Raw genomic sequence first — 19,322 nt, 5'->3', positions numbered from 1 at the left:
TCTCCATGCCTTCCTCCGCTTTCCCCACCCACTCCTGGACCAGCCAATGACTGCAGGGCAGAATGTCCCCCCACGACCAATGGAAGACGGCTCCAAACTTGACGGACGACTTCCCGCCCCTGATCAGCCTAGCTCCTCCCTCCGACCAATTGGGTTACGAGAGGGGGGCGGGCGTACCCAATCAGGGCAACACAGGCATCTGGATTGACGCACAAGTCCTCGCGCTGGCGTGTTGTGCCCCGAGGCGGGAGGAGGAGGCGGAGCGGGGAAGAAAGCGTGAGCCAATCCTAGCAGCCCGCGCGGGAAGCCAATCGAACGCCGCGCCTTGCAGCGATTGTCCAATCACCGAGAGGGGGCCGGCCGCATCCCGAACAAGAACCAATAGAGCGAGCTCGACGGGCAAGAGCGACGTGCGGCCGGAGCAATGATAGGCCTATATTCGGGGGTCGGGGGCGGGTCGGCGCCAGAGACGAGAAGAGAGGAGGGGAGGCCTCCTCCGCCGCCGCCATCTTGGACCGGGCCCGGTCAGCTTCCGCGGAGCCTTCGGCAGACGCCGCGGCCTCCCTTGAGCCCCGACCCCGTCGTCAGAACAACCCCGGGCCCACTTCCCCCCACCCCACTTCCGCTTCGCGCCGCTATCGCGATAGCGCCCGGGCCCGGGGCGCGAGAATAAGGCGGCGGGCGCTCGCCTCCCCCGCCTGTCGCGATACGCTCCTCAGCGGCGGCGCCAGCTCCTGTGGTGAGAGCGTCAGGCTCGACTGGGCCGGACCCCTTCCCCTCCTCCCTCGGCGCCGTCGGCCGCCTTCCCCGCCGCCTCCCGCCCCTGCGACCCCGCCGCCTGTCGCGACATGGCCAGCGCGGCGCCCCCGCCCCCGCGGGGCCCCGGCGCTCGCCGTCCGCCGGGCGGTGCGTGGCCCTCGCGCGCCCGCCCCCCTCCTCCACGCTCCTCAGCGGCGCCCGGGGGTCCTCCCACGACCCCGGCCCCGCGCGGCCTCCGCGTCGGGCCCCCGTGGGGTGTGAGGGTGCGAGGTGCCCGCCCCTCTCCGCGTCGGTATTGGCTCCTCGCTGGAAGGATGGAGGCGCCCCTGGCCGCAGGTGCCCGCCCTCTCGGGGCTCAGGTGCCTGCCCCCCACCCCTCGGCTGCAGCCCCAGTGCTGGGGGGGCGGTCTCCGGGCGAGGCTGCCCCCTTCGCGTGGGTGTGGGGCTGCGAGTCCCCCGGACGAGGAGAGGGGGTCACCCTTCCCCCTTTTCTCCGCTCCCCGCCCACCGCGGGCGCCACTCTACTCTTTGGGGAAGGGGTCGGGGGGGGGTGTCAGTTCTCCTGGAGTGAAGACACCAGCTCCAGAGCTTGGAGTCTCAGCCCAAGTTTCTGCCTCTGTAGTGACAAGTTCGCCAGGTCTAGGGCTTGACAAGTCCCTCACCTCTAAGGCTTGCACGGCCCTCGGCCCAGGCCTTCCTCCCGCGGGTGTCACGACTGTCCTCTCTGTTGCCCATTGGGTCTCAGCTCTTACTCTTGAGTATCTGTTCCTGGCTCTTTGGGACGCTCTGTCTCCTGGATCCAGACTCTGCCCAGCCCGCTCCGGGTGTGGACTTCCTCTTGATGTCACTCCTGCCTCAGGGTCTTCTTGGTGGGACTGTTGAGCTCCTGTGGGTCTCGGGCACCTGGTCCTCTCTTGGGGGCCCCTCCCAAGTTCCCGCTCTCCCCGCGGCGTCAGCCATCTCCTGGTGGCGGGCAGCGCCAGTGCCGCTCTTTCTAAGCAGACCCTGCCTGTCAGCTCGGGGGTGAGCCCCTCCCCACGGTTGCTGGTCCTGTCCTTTGGTGCTGGTTGTTCTGGCTCCTTCCCCACCCCACTGCTCTCACTGTGTCGGCTGTCACTTCCCTCAGTCTGAGGCTTCTGCCTCCATTCACATCAGTCCCTCCCCTCGGGTGTGATCCTGCAAGGGGGCAAGGCCCCCAGCCCCTGGGTGTTCATCTCGGGCGCCTCACTGCGGCTGTGGAAGCTCCCCAGCCCTAAAGAACGCTCTTGGTGTAAGCAGTCGTGGAACCCGGGCTCAAGCCTGCCCAGACCCCCCTTCTGGAGCCCCCTCGGAGTGTAAGGTTTCTTCAGGCTGAGCTTCCTGTACTGTGCGGTGTGGGGTTTGGGGGCCAGAGTGGGGCTTTTTTCCCCAGGATGAGGAACTGCTCGGTGTTGCCTCCTCCAGGGGTAGGTTCCTGTCTGTGTTGGTGTTGGCGTTGGCCACTGTTGGACTTGAGGTGTCTGTGCCTTTCTGTGTGCCCCCCACCGTGGGACTAAGGACCCTTCCTGGTGCTGGTGCCCAGGGCCAATGCCTCCGCCCTGCTCGTGATGTCCCACTGGGCGGGACTCGGCGTCTGCCCTCTCCTGAGGTCCAGCTTCCCTGATGTGGGGGATAAGATGCCTGAGACTTGAGGGGAAGACCCCAGGGTGGGATTCCCAGTCCCCTAGCCTTGGTCCTGGGCCTTGCAGCAGGGAGATGACCCCCTCCACCCCAGGACCTGGTGTGTCAGCCTCCTGGTGTCAGTGGCCTCCCAGGTTAAGGGAGGCCTTCCAGGACCACTCCCCAGCAGGCCAGGGCACCTCACCTGACAGCTTGTGACAGCCCCCAGGGTTAGGGACTGCTTGGTATTGGTTCTCCAGGACTAAGGCTTCAGCTCCTGTGGCGTGTGTGCAGCAGAGTGGTCTCCCGTGAAGTGACGGTTTGGGGGCTCTTCTGTGTGAGTTTTAGTCCCGCTCAAGTAGTCGTTGGCTTCTGTGGGTCTGGCACACTGCTCACCACCCTACCCCCAGAATAGGCTCCTGACTCGGGATGTGCCTTCCTCTTGGATGGAGTGTTTTGGTTACGTCTCCTGGGCCAGGGTTCCAGAGTCCTGGGTGCCATTTGAGACTCGGGGTGGTGAGAACACCCACACGTCTCCCCCGAGACCCCTGCCACGCCTGTCTGCCCCGGAGCTCCCCGGCAGCCCCTCTGAGAGCGGCAGCACCCCCAGCCTGGGGTTCTTCTGTGAGGAGGGCTTCTCTACCTCAGGACTCGGGCTCCAGCCCCCGTTCTAGGCCTTTCCTGCTGATCTGAGGTATAGGCTCTCACTTGCTGTGGGGGTTCTCAGGGTGGAGGGGGGCATGGTGCCTCCGCAGCCAAGGCTCTCAGTTCCTGTAAGTACCGACCCGTCCTGGGGCGTGAGCACCCAACCCGGAGTACTTGCCCTCCTCTGGAGCCGCTGCCTTCCCCAGCTCAGGTGGTGTCTTCTCGCGGGCTCAGCCCTGCCCACTTGGAGGTGCTGTCTGAAAGATCGCTTCCTGGGCTCAGGCTCTCCTTGGCCCCAGCACCTTGCTTCCTTCAGGACTTCTGCTGCCGCAGTCTGTTGCCCCTCAGAGGGTATCAACCCCTCTACTGGGTTGGGTGCCCAGGCCCGTTTTGTGTGAGGACCCCCCTCCCTGAGGCCTGCAGTGCTTTGTTCAGGGTGTAAACCCTCCAGGCTGGAGCGCCCATCCCTGCCCACGTGTGGGGCTTCTGGGGCAGAGGTGGGGAGCAGAAGCTCTTGTCTGACGCTCCTGGCCCCCAACACCCCCGGGCAGCTGGAGGTGCTCCAGCGTCGGGGTGTTGGCTGAGACTCACCCCTGCACGCCTCATGGCTGATCCAGGCCCTGGTGTGAGCTCCTGGGCCCAGGTGCTGCCTCACCTTGCTTTGAGTCCCTCTGTGCTACTGTCTGCTGGGTGCTTTTTCTGGCTGCCCCGCCTTCCTGGAGCTGGAGTTGCTCCGTGTTCCCCATCTTGGCATGTCAGCCAGCCCTGGCTGAGGGTGCAGCTGTCCCTCTCACTTGGCCCTTTCCGCCCTGCACCCCCGCCCCCATCAGAGGTCGGCATCCCCAGAGTGGGGCCCTCTGGAGGGTGGGCCCGTCCCAGGGTGCTTCTGGTTCGAAGGCGTGCTCTCTGAGACCCTGGCCCTCCGGTGGCTGCTAGCACATTTTATTGGAGTCTCAATTAGGTAGCAAAACCTGTAGCTGTGTTCTGTGTTGCCCCCGCCACATTCACAGACAGCATAAGATACAGGATGTTCCTGTCCCCGTGCAAAGTTCTGGGGGATAGGACTCTTCCGGAGGCTCCCTTCTCCTTCTCCACGGTGGGGGCGCTCTTTTCGAGGCTCCTAGTCCTCCTCTGCCTGCTCTTTCTGCCTGGGCAGTTGGGGCTGCTCGGGGGCTCCCCACCTTGGCCTGTGGGGTGTGCTCCCCATCTCTGCAGGGACCTCCCTCTGAGGCTTGCCATCTCTCCTGGGCTTGGGGTCGGGTCCTGAGGAGCAGTTCCTCCCAGGGAAAGCTTCTGGTGGCTCCCCTGTGATCTTAGTCCCCTCTGGGTTGCGTGTCGCTTCCTGTAGGCTGGAGATGCCCATCTCTGTGTAGAGGAGTTCTGTTGGAAGGCTTAGGTGTCCCTGAGTCTGCACCACCGCAGCACCTGACGTGTAATTCCTTCCTGCGTGGCTGCAGGTAGCCCCACCTCCGCCGAGGTTACCTTCCGCCGCTCATCTCTGTCGGAGTTCTCACCTCTCCTGGTCCTCTCCGGTGGTGCTCTCTGCCCCACGCCTCTAACCCTTTTTGGTGTAGGCACTACAGGTTAATAGTAATATCTTCTTTGGTTTCAGTTTTCTCGCCTGGAGTAAACTTATCAGAGGTCAAAGGCCATCTTCTGCTTGGGGTCCAGCCCTCTGTAAGGGTCGGTGGGTTTGGTTTTCCCAGTTGTAGGCACCTTTCGTCTGCCCCCACCACACTTTTTCTCTGTCCCTTACAACTTCACCGTGTGTATACGGTATGCGACTCCTCTCCGTGGGATGCAAAATTTTCTGCCTTCTGACTTGTCTGGGGAGTGATCTCTCCCTGTGTTAGGGTTCTGGTTACCTGTGTGCTTGACTCCTCTGGGGGAATCGTGGTCTTTGGGTCTAGGGCCTCATCCCCAGCAGTCAGCCTGACTCGGCCATGTACCATTTTCCTGCTCCAAGAAATCCTTTTGATAGAAGATGCTTCATGCCCTAGGAATTTTCCACTTCCTGGGTCAGAGGCGTGAAAAAAGTATATCTATTTCCTTGGTCAGAAACTTCTTAAGTCTTCTCGTGGGCCAGACCTGTGCTGGGCAGCCAAGGCCGGAGGAGGAGAACGGGGCCTGGTCTCCATCACCAAATAGCTACTGCCTCTTCCCCTTCGCCATCCGCGCACCCTACAGTCCCGGCCTTGTTCGTGGCCCTCAACAGCCAGGGAGTAAACGTGTGTTCCTTCTCACTCTCTCCTAGCAGCGTCCGTCTTCAGGAGAGTATGAAGAGAGTGCGTCTGTAGGGCAGGGAAGATGGCGGACAAGCGCAAACTCCAAGGTACCAGGCTTCCCGCCGGCGTGCCACGCGCTCGCTCCTCGGAACTCTTCTTTGGGCACCTGCTGCCTCGGCAGGACGCTCACAGTCTCCTTTCCTCCCCGCCAGGTGAGATTGACCGCTGCCTCAAGAAGGTGTCCGAGGGCGTGGAGCAATTTGAAGATATTTGGCAGAAGGTACCAGGGTTGGGCCTAAAAATCCAGGTGCACTTCTAGGGATGGGCAAACAGGACAAGGTTGGGGAGCTCCTGAGTGTGGACCGGGAGAGGGCCTGCCTGTCCAGGTGCTAAGGACCTCAGAGAAGCCGCTCTGGGTTGGCTTGGTGGGCATGGGGGGTGGGTCCCCCAGAGTCCCCGGCCCACAGAGAGACTGGAGTCTTCCCCTGCAGAGGGCCGTCGGGCAGCCAGAACCGCACTGACGCCTGCATTCTCTCCGTCCCGCAGCTCCACAATGCAGCCAACGCGAACCAGAAAGAAAAGTATGAGGCTGATCTAAAGAAGGAGATTAAGAAGCTTCAAGTGAGGGGGCTGGGGGCCTGGACTCCTGTGTCCTGAGGGCGGTGGGAACAGGGAGCGTGGACTGCTGGGTCCCGGGAAGCCGAGGGCTGGAGAGCTGGGGGCCAGGCTGCCCTGAGGCTGCCTGACCGTTTTGCTGTTGCCTCCTCCAGCGGCTGAGGGACCAGATCAAGACATGGGTAGCATCCAACGAGATCAAGGACAAGAGGCAGCTCATAGACAACCGCAAGCTCATTGAGACGGTAGGAGCCCAGGGTTGGTGCCTGAGAGGCAGGGGTGGCAGGAGTCCTGGGGCCCCAGAGGCCCTGAGAAGAAGGGCCTGGGGGAAGGTAGGCGGCAGTCCCTGGGGCTCCAGTGTGCGCTCCCCAGCCCTGAGTCAGCTGCTCTCCCGCCTTCGGGACCCCCGCCAATGGTGCTCTCCACAGCAAATGGAACGGTTCAAAGTCGTGGAGCGAGAGACCAAGACCAAAGCCTACAGCAAGGAGGGCCTGGGCCTGGCACAGAAGGTGGACCCCGCCCAGAAGGAGAAGGAGGAGGTCGGCCAGTGGCTCACGGTGCGTCAGGGCAGAAGGGGGCTGAGCAAGTTGGGGCCCCAGCCCTGTGGGGTGAGGACTCTGCTGACTGTTTCCTCTCCTCTGCACACAGAACACCATTGACACCCTGAACATGCAGGTGGACCAGTTTGAGAGCGAAGTGGAGTCCCTGTCGGTGCAGACGCGCAAGAAGAAGGGTGACAAGGATGTGAGTGGGGGGCCCAGAGCACAGGGAGTGGGGGCAGGGGGCAGGGGCCCGGAGCGCAGAGGGCGGGGGCAGGGCCAGGCTGGTGGGTGAGAGTCAGGGCCTGGGCTCCGGAGGCAGGTGCGGGCGGAGCGTGAACGGTGAGGGTTAGGGGTGTGGGGAAGGGTAAGGCCGTCCCACGGGTGCCGCCTGGTGTCTGGGTGAACAGCAGGCTGTCAGGAGGGGCGGTTTTGGGGAAGATGCTGAGTTCGGCTTGGTGGAGGGTAAGCATGAAGCCTGAGGCCCCCAGGGCAGGAGACTAGGGAGCTGCCGCTGTGGCCTCCCAGCCACCGAGGGCCCAGGACCTGAGGAGGGCAGGAAGTGTGGGCACAGTGCGACGTGGAGGAACAGTTGGTTTGGCCCGAGGAGAGGAGTGCTTTGAGACAAAGCCAGGGCCAAGGGCCCGAGTCCCAGAGAGCCAGGACCACCAGGTCTGCGTTCCAGGGGTGCCCCTGTCTGTGTGCAGAGGAGGGCGAAGGATGGCATGGGGGCGGCCGGGTGCTAGAGGGAGAAGGGTCGTTGCAGAGCGAAGGGATTGGAGCTGGAGCTGAGACATCAAATCCTGAAGGTGATGGGGCCTTTGCGGCAGGCCTCTGAATCTGGGCTTCGGGGTACATGGATGAGGGTGCAGTGTCAGGGTGGTGACAGAGATGGTCACAGTTGTGAACAGTACACACCCCCAAACGGGGTTGGCCATTACTGCTGTTAGAGCGAGGAGGGGCAAGGGAGTTTGTGTGCTGCAGAGGGTGGACTCAGTGGGCAGGTGGGCTCAGGTAGGGGCTGCCACTGAGAGAGGCGGGTGGGTGGATGGGGCCTGTCGCAGGGAGCCATGGGCTCCCTGGCTCTCCCTGCCGCTGGCAGCGATCTCGGGGTGGGAGGCGCGTGCTGCCCCTGTGGGCTCGGGAGGGCTGGAGGGGCCCGGTGGGCCCGCAGCCCCTGAGCCTGGCCCGGGCTCGCCAGCAGAAGCAGGACTGGATCGAGGGCCTGGGGGCCCGAGGACTGTGGCGGGCTCGGGAGGGCTGGGGGGGCCCGGGGATTCCGGCTGGGCTCTGTGGGGGCCCGGGGCCCCGCCGCCACTGAGCCGGACCCGGGCTTGCCAGCAGAAGCAGGGCTGGATCAAGAGCCTGGGGGCCCGGGGACTGCAGCAGGCTCTGTGGGGGTGGGCTCTGTAGGGGGGCGGGGGTGGCGGGCTCGGGAGGGCTGTGGGGGCCCGGGGACTGCGGCTGGGCTCTGGGGGGGCCTGGGGCCCTGCCGCCCCTGAGCCGGCTCGGGCTCGCCAGCAGAAGCAGGACCGGATCGAGGGCCTAAAGCGGCACATTGAGAAGCACCGTTACCACGTGCGTATGCTGGAGACCATCCTGCGTATGCTGGACAATGACTCCATCCTGGTGGATGCCATCCGTAAGATCAAAGACGATGTCGAATACTACGTGGACTCGTCCCAGGACCCCGACTTCGAGGAGAACGAGTTCCTCTACGATGACCTGGACCTCGAGGACATTCGTGAGCGCGGCGCAGGCCTGCGGGGGCAGCGGGGCCCGGTGAGGGGGCCACCCGCTGACGCGCCTGACCCATCCCACAGCACAGGCGCTGGTCGCCACCTCCCCCCCCAGCCACAGCCACATGGAGGACGAGATCTTCAACCAGTCCAGCAGCACGCCCACCTCGACCACCTCCAGTTCGCCCATCCCGCCCAGCCCGGCCAACTGCACCACGGTGAGGCTTGGGGGCCGTTTAACCCGGAGGCTCCGGGGCTGGGGACGCAGAGGCGGGGTCTCGGGAGTGTCCCGCCAGGAGCCTCCGCGTCGGCCCTCGGCTGTAGATCACCGGCAGGGCGGTCAGGGCCACTGTGGGTCCGGGTGTGGAACACGGTAGGGGGTGGGGGCGTGCCTAGGCCACTGGACCCCTGGGAGGGGGAGGTGGGGACTCCCTAAGGAGAGCTGGTTCCCAGGTCCCTGAGAGGCTGGCAGGGGTGCTGGCCCCCGAACACAGGAGCCCCGGGGAGCAGGGTTAGCTAGGTTTCCCTGGAGGCGAAGCTCACGGGGCCCTGAACAGCTCTGGGGCCAGAAGCGGCCTGTGGGCGTCAGATCTGGGGGCTCGGAGATAGGCGGCTCTGTCAGGCCCTAGAGACTTGTAGGTTCTGACCGGACTTCTCAAACCTCAGGAAAACTCGGAAGATGACAAGAAGAGGGGCCGCTCGACAGACAGTGAAGTCAGCCAGGTGGGTGCGCTGGGGGTCGGCCATTGATGGGCCGGCACTCACACATTCGCGCCTCCCCAGGGGCTCACTGCGGCCTGAGCGGGGCCCTTGTGCGGGGCTCTGGGGACATGCTGGGCGGGCGGCGGTGCTCCCTGGGAAGTCTGCGCAGCGGCAGGGCATGGTCGGCGGGTGCTTCCAGGGAGAGGTGGTGGCCCTGGGCATTAGAGGAGGATCCCCCTGTGAGGCGGCAGCGGGCAACAGGCCCGTCGTGATGGGCTGGGAAACATGGCGGGGAGCCGGCCAGGCACGCTGGGCTCACGGAGTACGGGACCTCAGGCGGGGGGCTGAGGGGCCCAGCAAGCCTCAGCAATGAAAGGTCAGGAACCGCATGGGTTGCGTTCCTTGGGGGCGCTCTGGGCCTTGGTCGTGCTGGCCGTGTGTGTCACAGGTCTCCCCTCACAAGCCCGGTGGGCTCTGCTCGCCTCTGCCTGGACAGGGACACGCTGTAGGGATCCTGTCACACCTGAAGGGGTCTTAGGGAGGGGCAGTGTGGGCTCCTGGGAGGGCTGGTTCTCAGGGGCACGTTGAGGCCAGGGTGGTGAAGCTGGGGTGAAACGGGCTGACCGAGCGTGGTGCCAGGAAGGAGACAGAGTCAAGCTAGTGAGTCCTGCTTGGCGTGCAGTAGGCTCAAGGGCCCGGGAGGCAGTGGGGGCGATGCGGGAGGCGGCGGGCAATCCTGGAGACGGGGGGCCAGCTGCCCAGGGGCGTGAGTGTGGGCGGCAGCAGCTGGGCCTCGGGGTGGGGGTGGGCTTGGCACTGGGCTCCAGACTCCACTTTGTGGCGTGGGGGTGACCAGCAGCCTCCTGAGTTACATTAGTGACAGTCTTAATTCAGAATTCCTGTCGTGCTTTTAGACACGACAGGCTGGGTTCAGCCACCTCATTCTGAGGACATTTGTAGTTCCCACTATCCCCCCCCGACCCCCCAGGTCTTCAGATGGGGGCTCAGGTCCCTGTGGGACATTGTGGGGGTGTCCCTCATCATTAGATGGGGTCTCAGGTCCCTGTGGAAAGTTGTGGGGGTGTCCCCCCATCAGATGGGGGTCTCAAGTCCCTGTGAGATGTCGTGGGGGTATCCCCCCCTCATCAGATGGGGTCTCAGTTCCCTGTAACATGTCATGGGGGTATCCCCCCCCTTATCAGATGGGGTCTCAGGTCCCTGTGACGTCATGGGGGTGTCCCCCCCTCAGCAGATGGGGTCTCAGGTCCCTGTGACATGTCATGGGGGTGTCCCCCCCTCATCAGATGGGGTCTCAGGTCCCTGTGACATGTCATGGGGGTGTCCCCCCCATCAGATGGGGTTTCAGGTCCCTGTGGGATGTCGTTGGGGGCGTCCCCTCCATAATCAGGTAGGGTTTTAGGCCCCTGTGGGATGTTGTGGGGGTGTCCCCCCCATCATTAGATGGGGTCTCAGATACTTGTGGGACGTCGTAGGGGGTTGTCCAGGCAGGATGTGGCGGGCTGGGTGCCAGCTGGAAACGCGTAAGTGTTGTCAGCGTGGAGCTGGAGCTGGAAGCCACAGGGTCCCTGCAAGGGCCGGGGTAGCAGGGCCAGCGCCGAGGATGGGCCTTGTCGCAGGGAGGGTGTGCGGGCGGCCCCCGGGTCCTGATCCTCTGCTCCCTCCCACCTGCAGTCTCCAGCCAAAAACGGCTCCAAGCCCGTCCACAGCAGCCAGCACTCTCAGTCCCCAGCTGTGCCGCCCAGCTACCCGCCCGGCCCCCCACCCGCCGCCTCCGCCCTGAGCGCCACCCCTGGCAGCAACGGGGCCCCGGCTGCGGCTGCCCCCGCGAGCGCTCTGGGCGCCAAGGCCAGCCCGGCGCCCAGCCACAGCGCGGGCACCCCTGCCCCCTACGCACAGGCTGTGGCCCCGCCGGCCCCCAGTGGGCCCCCCAGCGCCCAGCCCCGGCCCCCCAGCGCCCAGCCTGGGGCGGGAGGCGGCGGCGGGGGCAACAGCGGCGGAGGCGGGGGCGCCGGCAAGCAGAACGGTGCCACCAGTAAGTGGGGGCGGCAGGGGGTAGGGGGGAGGCCCTGGGGGGCTGCGGTGGAGGCCACTGTTCACCCCTCTCGCCCGCCAGGTTACAGCTCGGTGGTGGCGGATAGCCCGGCGGAGGCGGCGCTCAGCAGCACGGGGGGCAGCAGCACTGGCAGCCAGGCCCTGGGCCCCCCGCCCGGCCCCCACAACCCACCCCCCAGCACCGCGTGAGTGTGCGGCCCCGCCACGGCCCCAGCGCACAGATGTGTGCCTGTCCGCGCCAGCGGGCCCTCCCCAGAAGCCCCCGTCCGAGTAGGGCTGTCCCTGGGCCCCACACTGCTGGGTGCTCTGCGTTTCCTCGGCCCGTGTCCTCCCCAGGGCCCAGCTCCGTGGACGGGTTTGCGTCCATTTCTCCAAGTGCGGGTCTCTGTCCTCCTCTTCTCCGCACTCCTCCAGGTCTCAGGGCAACCCCCCTCCCCTGCAGGGTCCTCCTTCCAGGAGAACGCCCCGAGGGTGTGCTCCCCTTCGTGGGGGATGCGGGCTGACCCCAGGTGCGTCCCAGGGCTCTGGGTGGGCGTTCCCGCACCCTCCTGCACTGGCCACTGCAGAGGCGGCCTCCTGAGGATGCGCGTTCCCAAGCAGCGCCCCTGTCCTGGGCTGACCGCACCCCACCGCCGGCCCCACCGTGCACGCTCCCATTGTGACTTTCCCGACCTCCGAGTCTCCCTGTCCGTCCCACCCGGGACCCTCCTCTGAGCCTGCGCCCGTCTGTTCTCCTCCACAGGAAGGAACCCAGTGCCACAGCCCCAGTGGGTGCTGGGGGTGTGGCCCCAGGCTCAGGGAACAACGCAGGGGGACCTAGCCTCCTGGTGCCACTCCCTGTGAACCCCCCCAGCTCCCCAACGCCCAGCTTCAGTGAGGCCAAGGCAGCTGGCAGCCTGCTGAACGGGCCTCCGCAGTTCAGCGCCGCACCCGAGATCAAGGTGGGCCTGCGCCTCACCCCGGGGCCCCTCCTCCAGCCCGCACAGCCCCCCGGCTCCTCGCCCACACCCCTGTGCCGTCACCTCGGCTCCGGCTGCTGTGCTGATCCCTCCGTGGCCTCTGTCCCCTGGAGCCTCGCCTCGCTGTGTCCACTGCCACCTCCTTCCAGCCGTCAGCGTGTCCCCAGCCCGCCCCCTGAGGCTGTAGTTTCACGCGACTCACTGTCCGGGGCTCGCTGTTTTCTTCCCTTTGAAGACAAACAACTCTTAACTCCAGAAAACACTTGTCTGCTCTGAAGCACTTTGTGCTGGCCGAACTCACTTCCCACCTTCCCTGCAGACGCTGTGGGGGCGGGGCTGGTCGGGGTGGGGCAGGGGTTGCTGTGGACCACGCAGGTACACCTGCCTTAACCTGGGGAGACCCCCAGCAAGGGCTCGGGGTGAGGGGAGGGGCTCATATCCAGGCTGGGCCTGGGGCTGGGGCTGGCAGGTTCAGCAGACAGGGTGAGTGCGGCCAGATGCAGCCTCCTGGGCTGGCGTGTCTGCCCTCGGCTCCTCGGGAGACCCAGCCCTGCACTGTCCCCTGCCCCTTCCTTCCTTCAACCGGAAAACAGAAGGGCTCACAGTCCCACCTCCAGTGTGAGGGATTCTTGGGGACGGGCCTCATGACGCTCTCAGAACTGTCTCTGGCTCAGAGTAAGCACCCAAGCTTGAGAGGTACAGGGAACAGGAAACTCCATGTGTGTGTTTATTTCTCTGGAGAAAAACGAGTCTTGAGGTTCCTGACACTGGTCCACGTTTTGTTTCTTCCGGTTACTGAGTGAGCGATGGGGACGGGTAGAAAGGTTTTGAGGAGAGAGATGACGGGAGACGCGGGTGGAAAGTTTCCCGCGGGGCCTGTGCGCGCAGCACCCTGTGGGGTAAGGGAGCCCGAGCAGCAGGGCGGAGCCTCGTCACTGCCGGCGTGGGGTGAGGAGGTCAGAACAGCTGCAGGGGCCAAGTGGGGACCCTGGTGCCTCGCCGGCCAGGCCAGAGCAGGCAATGAGTGGGCCCTTCTGGCATGCAGGTGCACAGAGCAGCAGGCGCTCGGTGGGGCTTCCCACAGCGCTGACCATCTGCAGCGTGGGGTGTTTAGGGGTGCCCCGTGGCGCTGTGCAGCAGGGTCCACATGTGCTGGGCGCCTGGGTCGGCGAACGCTTGGTTATGCCCGGGTCTTCTCCCCGCCGCTCAGTGTTGCTGGAGCTTGTCCTATGCAGATGGCTTTGGCTTAGCTGAACCCCAGCAGAGAGGCGGGCGTGCCGAGCGCGAGGACCAGGGCCTGCCTGTGGCCCCGGCCTCAGCCACACTTCCTCCCCAGGCCCCCGAGCCCCTGAGCTCGCTGAAGTCTATGGCGGAGCGTGCGGCCATCAGCTCTGGCATCGAAGACCCCGTACCCACGCTGCACCTGACCGAGCGAGGTGAGTGGCCGGGGCTGGGGTGGGCCTGCCAGGTGGGCTGCACACCGTGGCCTCACGCTTGCCGCCGCCCCGCAGACATCCTCCTGAGCAGCACGTCGGCACCCCCGGCCTCGGCCCAGCCCCCCCTGCAGCTGTCGGAGGTGAACATCCCACTGTCGCTGGGCGTGTGTCCACTGGGCCCGGTGCCCCTCACCAAGGAGCAGCTCTACCAGCAGGCCATGGAGGAGGCCGCCTGGCACCACATGCCCCACCCCTCGGACTCAGAGCGCATCCGGTGAGGGCCTGCGGCAAGCGAGGGGGCTGAGGCCCGCTGCCCTTGGCCGGCCCTGACCCCCTGTCCCCCACAGGCAGTACCTGCCCCGGAACCCTTGTCCAACGCCCCCCTACCACCACCAGATGCCACCCCCACACTCGGACACCGTGGAGTTCTACCAGCGCCTGTCCACGGAGACGCTCTTCTTCATCTTCTACTATCTGGAGGTACAGCAGGGCCCCCCCCTCGGGCTGCAGGAGTGAGGTGGGTGCCCCGCTGCGGCTACCAGGACCACAGCTCCCCCGCTGCCCCAGCCCATCCCTGCCCCCGCTCCAGCAGGAGGGTCAGGGCTGGCCTGTCCAGGGCAACAGCAGGGAGCCCGCCTGCCCCGGCGCCCGTGGGCACGTTCTCAGGCCTCCCTGGGGACCACCACGGAGCTGTCCCCCCTGTTACCCCAGTGAGTCATCAGTGACCTCTGCCCTCAGCCATCCCTGGGAAAGTCTCTAAACTGCCTGCTCTCGGCTCTCATCACGATCAGTCGCTTTTCCTTCTCAAAGCTTTTCTGAAAGCACTTTCCACCTCCTGCCTCTTTTCCCTTCAGAGCTGCGCTGCTGTGTCTGTGCCCCAGCCTGGCTCGGTCTGTGGCGGGGCCTGGGGTCAGCCTGTCGCCCTGCCCCAGCCCCGACCCCTGAACACCCCGCCTTCCCTCCCCAGGGCACGAAGGCGCAGTACCTGGCGGCCAAGGCCCTGAAGAAGCAGTCCTGGCGGTTCCACACCAAGTACATGATGTGGTTCCAGAGGCATGAGGAGCCCAAGACCATCACAGACGAGTTCGAGCAGGTGAGGGCCCCTCCCCGCGCCCCGTCGGCCTGGTCCCCACGGGCCGAGTCCACGTAGTGAGGCCCGCCCGGCCATCCTCCTCCCCACCCTGTCCGGCTCCGGGTCAGCCCAGAGACGGGCACCAGCCTCCGAGGTGCCTTCCTCCGAGGAGCCTCCCAGCCCCGCGCAGCCTGTCCCCTGCCTCGCCTCCAGCTGGGGGTGGGGGATGCGGTGTCTCCCACCCAAGATCAGGGCGCACGCGACGCTGCCCACACCCAGCAGGGCAGGGGTTCGGCTACATGGAAGGAGACGTCTTCTCATTCTAATAAGTAACGAGAACCTCCACTTCACTGAGCCAGACCACCTGGGTTTGAACCCAGCTCTAGCTGGTGACTGGACGGTTCACGTGAACATCTGTCTCCGCTCCTTATCTGTAAAAACGGGGTGACAGGACCTCCCTTTGCGCAGCTGTTGTGAGGATTAAATGAGTTGATCGCTGTAAGCACCGGTGCCTGCTGTGTAGTGTCCTGCTGTGCTGTACTTCATTTCACTTGTAGCTGGTGTGTCCACAGCGGCTTTTCCTCCAGGCCTTCAGCAGAGGCCAGGGTCCTGAACAAACTCCCTTGCGTTCTGGCAGGTTCTCTGAAGCACGCCCACCATTCACTCAGAACCCGCCCTCCCCACGGTGTCTCCCGGACACTGACTGCAGCCCTGTCCCCTGCCCGTTCAGCTGTAACCCTCTTAAGGGAGTGTATTTCTAGGCGTCAGCCCCTCAGAAGTTCCCGCACCACCGCGTTGTAATAAAACGTGTGTCCAGGCAGCATGCCTGGACGGAGGCGCCAGCCTGTTCCGCGGCCTCGAGGGTTTGCCTCACATACTCGGCAGTGATCAGTGTTCCAAAGGTACAGCCATCGCAAGGAGCGGCAGGAGTTGGGCGCACACGCCTGGAGCCAGACCCGGCTCCACCGCGGGGCGAGCACGTTCCCGCCCGCCTGAGAAGAGCCTCGTGAGGGTGCAGGGAGGCGGCGTGTGCTCACAGCGGGCCGGCGCCCGGCTCCGCTAGGCCCTGAGCACCGGCCCTCTGTCCTCCAGCCGGACCCCGAGCCCCGTGCCCTCACTGACCGCCTTCTCCCCCGGCCAGGGCACCTACATCTACTTTGACTACGAGAAGTGGGGCCAGCGGAAGAAGGAAGGCTTCACCTTTGAGTACCGCTACCTGGAGGACCGGGACCTCCAGTGACACCGGCCCCGCCTCCCCTCCCCGCATGCGACCCCGCCCAGGTGAGGGCCCTGTGCCCGGGATGGCGCCCGGCCTCGGCAGCCCCACCCCCGGCAGCGGGGGGCCGGGAGGCTCCCCCAGCCCGCCCCAGGGCCCGGGCCAGGGCCGCCCCCTCCCCTCCCCAGTGAGGGACATTTTTTGGTAAACCTATTTTCATTTTGGAAAATATTTATGAATAAATAGTTTTATATGACGGCTGGCAGCAGCGGCCTCTCCTGTGCCCCCTTGAGAGTCAGGGAGCCACGGGTGGGTCCTGCCTGCGCGGACGCCGGGCCAGCTGGGGGTTGAACTGCGAGTTGTACCGCCTCCGCCGCTCGTCCACCTCTTCCGGCTGCTCCTCCGGGGCCGCCATGCCGCCCACCCGGGCCAGCAGGGCCTCTGCCCGCACCCTCTCCGCCGCTTCCCGCCGCAGACGGTCCGCTCGCAGCTGTTCCAGGGACGGAGGCCTGCAGGGAGAGGACACTCGGTGTGGGAAGCTGGAGGCCCAGCCCCTCGGAGGGCAGGGGTCTGACGCTGAGACCCGGCAGCTGGCCTCACCGCCTCAACGAGCAGTGCCCCTCCGCTAGTCATCAGCTGGGCAGCCTTGTGCACTGCCTGGCTCATCCCCTCCTCTGTGGGAAGGAGACTGGCCAGGGTGCCAGCCTGCACTTGGCGGTCTGGCATCCTAGGAACATAAGCACACCTGTTTACTTGAACCTCTGCTCCTCAAACTCTGGTCTCAGAAACAGAACCTCAGAGCTGTCCAGGATCTAACATATACAGCATAAATGGGAGCAAGCAGCTGAGCAGATGGCCCACCAGCCACCGGAGCAGCGGCCTTGTAATAAATATCACGTAGTCCCTGCAGACCCCAGAAAAAGGCTGGAAACGTTCAACGGTGTTAAAAAAACGGGCCTGACCTTGCAGACCCCAGAGCCCCCGCCTCAACCGGAGCTCCTGTGGTGCCCGCTCGGCCGAGGGGGCTCCTTACCCTTTGGGTCGTTGTTTCTCAGGAGCCTTCTTTTCCTTTGTGCTGTGACCACCACTGTCTCCGCTGTGCTTTCTCTTCTTCCCCAAGTGCTTCTGCATCTCCCGCAGTGGGTCCAGGCGGCTCTTGATCCTCTCATCGGGTCCAGGACCAGAAGCGGGGCCGCCCTGCCTCGGGGGCAGCTGGTACCACGGGGGCTGAGTCTGGGCTTCCGCTGCACTCTGGCCCAGGTATGTCAGGATGCCCAGGGCTTTCTCTTGCCTCTCCTGAGGGAGACAAGATGTGAAAGTGAGAACAGGAAGTGTGTTCCCTCTTAGGGAGCCAGGGTTCCCGCGGAGGCAGAACCAGACATTCAGCCAGCAGAGCCTGTCAGGAGGCGACTCCCCCAGCTGCTGGAACTCCACAGACCAGTCCCCAGGGCGCCCCTGCTGTGGGGCACAAGGGCAGCTTCAGCAACAAACAGCATAGGAAGGAGGGGACTGCTTATGTTAGGGTTCCAAGGCAGCATCTTTGAGGAGATAACAAACCATGAAGAAGCCAGCCAGGTAAAGCAGTGACTGAGGGGGAGGGCGGGGAGGCAGGCTGATGGGAAACCCCTGAGGGCAGGTGAGGGACAGCTGATTTACATTTTAAGAAGCTTAACACTTCCCAACATCTTCAGGGTTTGCACATCAGGTTAGAGACCTGAGGGGGTCTACCTAGCACCCGGCAGTAACCAACACCTCTTACATGCTATGTTCTAATACTATTCTGAGTTCTCTAGCTTGTTTAATCCCCACCATCTCCCTAAATACTCTGGTAGTCACACCTGAGGGCAAGGCACACCCCCACCCCCAGCTCCACCCATAAAGAGGAAGCGGGTAAGACCAGCTTACCCTCTCCTGTCGCTTCTCTTCTTCGTATTCTTTATTGCCTCTTGTCACCGCTTTCCCTTCTTCCAGCAGCTCCCGAAACAGATCCACAGGGCCAGAACTGCCTGGGGCTCCCGCTTCTGCTGCTTCCACTGCAGGAAGCGAGTTCTGATGCCTGGCTTTCTTCCGCAGGAATTCTGTGCGGGCCTGGAGGGGAAAAAAGTTACAGGCAGAACATTCAGAACCTAGCTCTAACCCAAGGGACTCGAGTCTGGTGCCGACCACCGCGGTGCTAAGAGCTCGAAGGAAGGGAGCAGGGGTGCTGGGAACCCAGAAGAGGCACCTGACCCTTCCTGGGGAGAGGGTGGAGCAATGAGGCAAGATGTGGTTTGTAAGCCACCTTCCAAGCAGTAAACCAGGGGGTTTCACTTTTGACAATGAAAACAGCTCTAAAGGCAGCCAAAACATCTGTTAGGACAGATGAGCTGATCCAGGACGGGAGCTAAGTCACTATGCCCATTCCATTTCCAATTTCTATTGATAACCGTGAACTTAAAAAATATTACTTTGGCTGCAGCAGATCTTAGTTTTATAGCACGTGCAATCTATTTCTCTGACCAAGGACTGAATCTGGGCCCCCTGCATTGGAAGCCACTGGACCACTAGGGAAGTCCGATAAATGTGAACTTTAAAAACCCTGACTACCTCCCAGCCAGCGCTGACGATCGGATTAGTCAAAGGACTGGAAGCTAGGTGTAAACCAAACAGGGGAGGGGTTGCAGACAGAGCCGCTGACGTTTGTGTGCAGCGGTGCAGGCAAAAGGCACGCCCGGCGCAGCGGGACTGGCTTGTGCCACTGTCGCTTCGCTGTGTCGCCTCCTCTGAAGCCATCTCGCTTCTCAGCCGAAGGGAGATAACCGCCCCGCTAAGAAGGAACAGGGCTCGAGAGACTGCAAATCAAGCGCTTTGCACAGGATGAACAACAGCGAAAAGCGAAACTGAAGTCGCTCAGTCGTTTCCGACTCCTCACGACCCCATGGTATGTAGCCCACCAGGCTCCTTCATCCAGGGGATTCTCCAGGCAAGAATACTGGAGCGGATCGCCATTTCCTCCTTCAGGGGATCTTCCCCACCCAGGGGATCTTCCCGACCCAGGGGTCGAACCCGGGTCTCCCGCACTGCGGGCAGACTCTTCACTGTCTGAGCCACCAAGGGACAGCAGAAGCTCACTGCACAGGGTGTTTGTACAGCTAAACTAACAAGCGGCCCGAGCTTCCGTGAACTGCCCAGGGCTCCGATTACTCACGAGCCCCTACTCCGGCCCTCCAGGAGGACTCAGGAGAGGTCGAGGGGAGCGTCGGCACGGCCCGCAGGCCCCTCCTGGGAGCCGGGACCCAGGTCCGCCAGGGTGCCCCGCTCCCGGCGCCTGCGCGCTGAGCCGCGGCGCCGCGTCTGCCCGGGCCGGCGGCTCACCTCCTGCTGAGCGAGCAGCACCCTCCGCTCACGCTCTTTCTCCTCCTCACGGGCTTGGGCCTCGTCACGCCGCACGCGGGCGACATTGTCCTTGTTCCGGACGTGCCAGCTCTTCTTGGGTAAAATATTCATGGCGCCTCAGCCGTCCGCAGACCGACAGGCCCACCTCCTGGCACTTCTAATTGGCGAGAGGCAGGCCCCGCCCCGTTGCTCCTTCCTCGGGCACGGATTGGCTCTACGCTGCCTGACACGCCCCTCCGAGGGCTGTAGCGAGAGGCGACTGGCCGCAGGGCCCACGTCTCCCGTCTCAGAGAATCGCGCGTGGCGTCGCCTAGCGACCGCCGCTCTCC

At 64.3% G+C, this 19,322-nt stretch overlaps 2 protein-coding genes across 4 annotated transcripts; one reads left to right on the top strand and one right to left on the bottom strand.

Annotated features, from left to right (window-relative positions):
* Positions 1–457: 457 nt before the first annotated feature.
* CNOT3 (CCR4-NOT transcription complex subunit 3) lies at positions 458–15,872 on the top strand. Of its 3 annotated transcripts, none has more exons than XM_055551634.1 (18): positions 458–739; positions 5,300–5,374; positions 5,480–5,547; positions 5,814–5,888; positions 6,038–6,127; positions 6,311–6,439; positions 6,531–6,626; positions 7,943–8,165; positions 8,245–8,378; positions 8,827–8,883; positions 10,555–10,915; positions 10,997–11,120; positions 11,678–11,876; positions 13,231–13,330; positions 13,406–13,604; positions 13,678–13,810; positions 14,298–14,423; positions 15,544–15,872. In XM_055551634.1, exons 2-18 carry the CDS (start codon positions 5,350–5,352, stop codon positions 15,640–15,642), a joined length of 2,238 nt encoding a protein of 745 aa, XP_055407609.1. In that variant the 5' UTR covers positions 458–739; positions 5,300–5,349; the 3' UTR covers positions 15,643–15,872. The 3 variants fall into 3 exon arrangements, with proteins under 3 accessions (XP_055407609.1, XP_055407610.1, XP_055407608.1); XM_055551635.1 differs by having other exon boundaries at positions 5,297–5,374; positions 7,946–8,165; XM_055551633.1 differs by having other exon boundaries at positions 5,297–5,374.
* LENG1 (leukocyte receptor cluster member 1) lies at positions 15,832–19,106 on the bottom strand. Its single transcript, XM_055551654.1, has 4 exons — positions 18,973–19,106; positions 17,524–17,706; positions 16,652–16,914; positions 15,832–16,127 (listed from the first exon to the last, which is right to left on the bottom strand). The coding sequence occupies exons 1-4, from the start codon at positions 19,102–19,104 to the stop codon at positions 15,914–15,916; spliced, it is 792 nt and encodes a 263-aa protein (XP_055407629.1). The 5' UTR covers positions 19,105–19,106; the 3' UTR covers positions 15,832–15,913.
* Between the last annotated feature and the right edge of the window lie 216 nt (positions 19,107–19,322).

Source organism: Bubalus kerabau, chromosome 17, assembly GCF_029407905.1.
Source record: "Bubalus kerabau isolate K-KA32 ecotype Philippines breed swamp buffalo chromosome 17, PCC_UOA_SB_1v2, whole genome shotgun sequence".
Lineage (NCBI taxonomy): Eukaryota > Metazoa > Chordata > Mammalia > Artiodactyla > Bovidae > Bubalus > Bubalus kerabau.
This window is presented reverse-complemented; position numbering and strand designations above follow the sequence as displayed.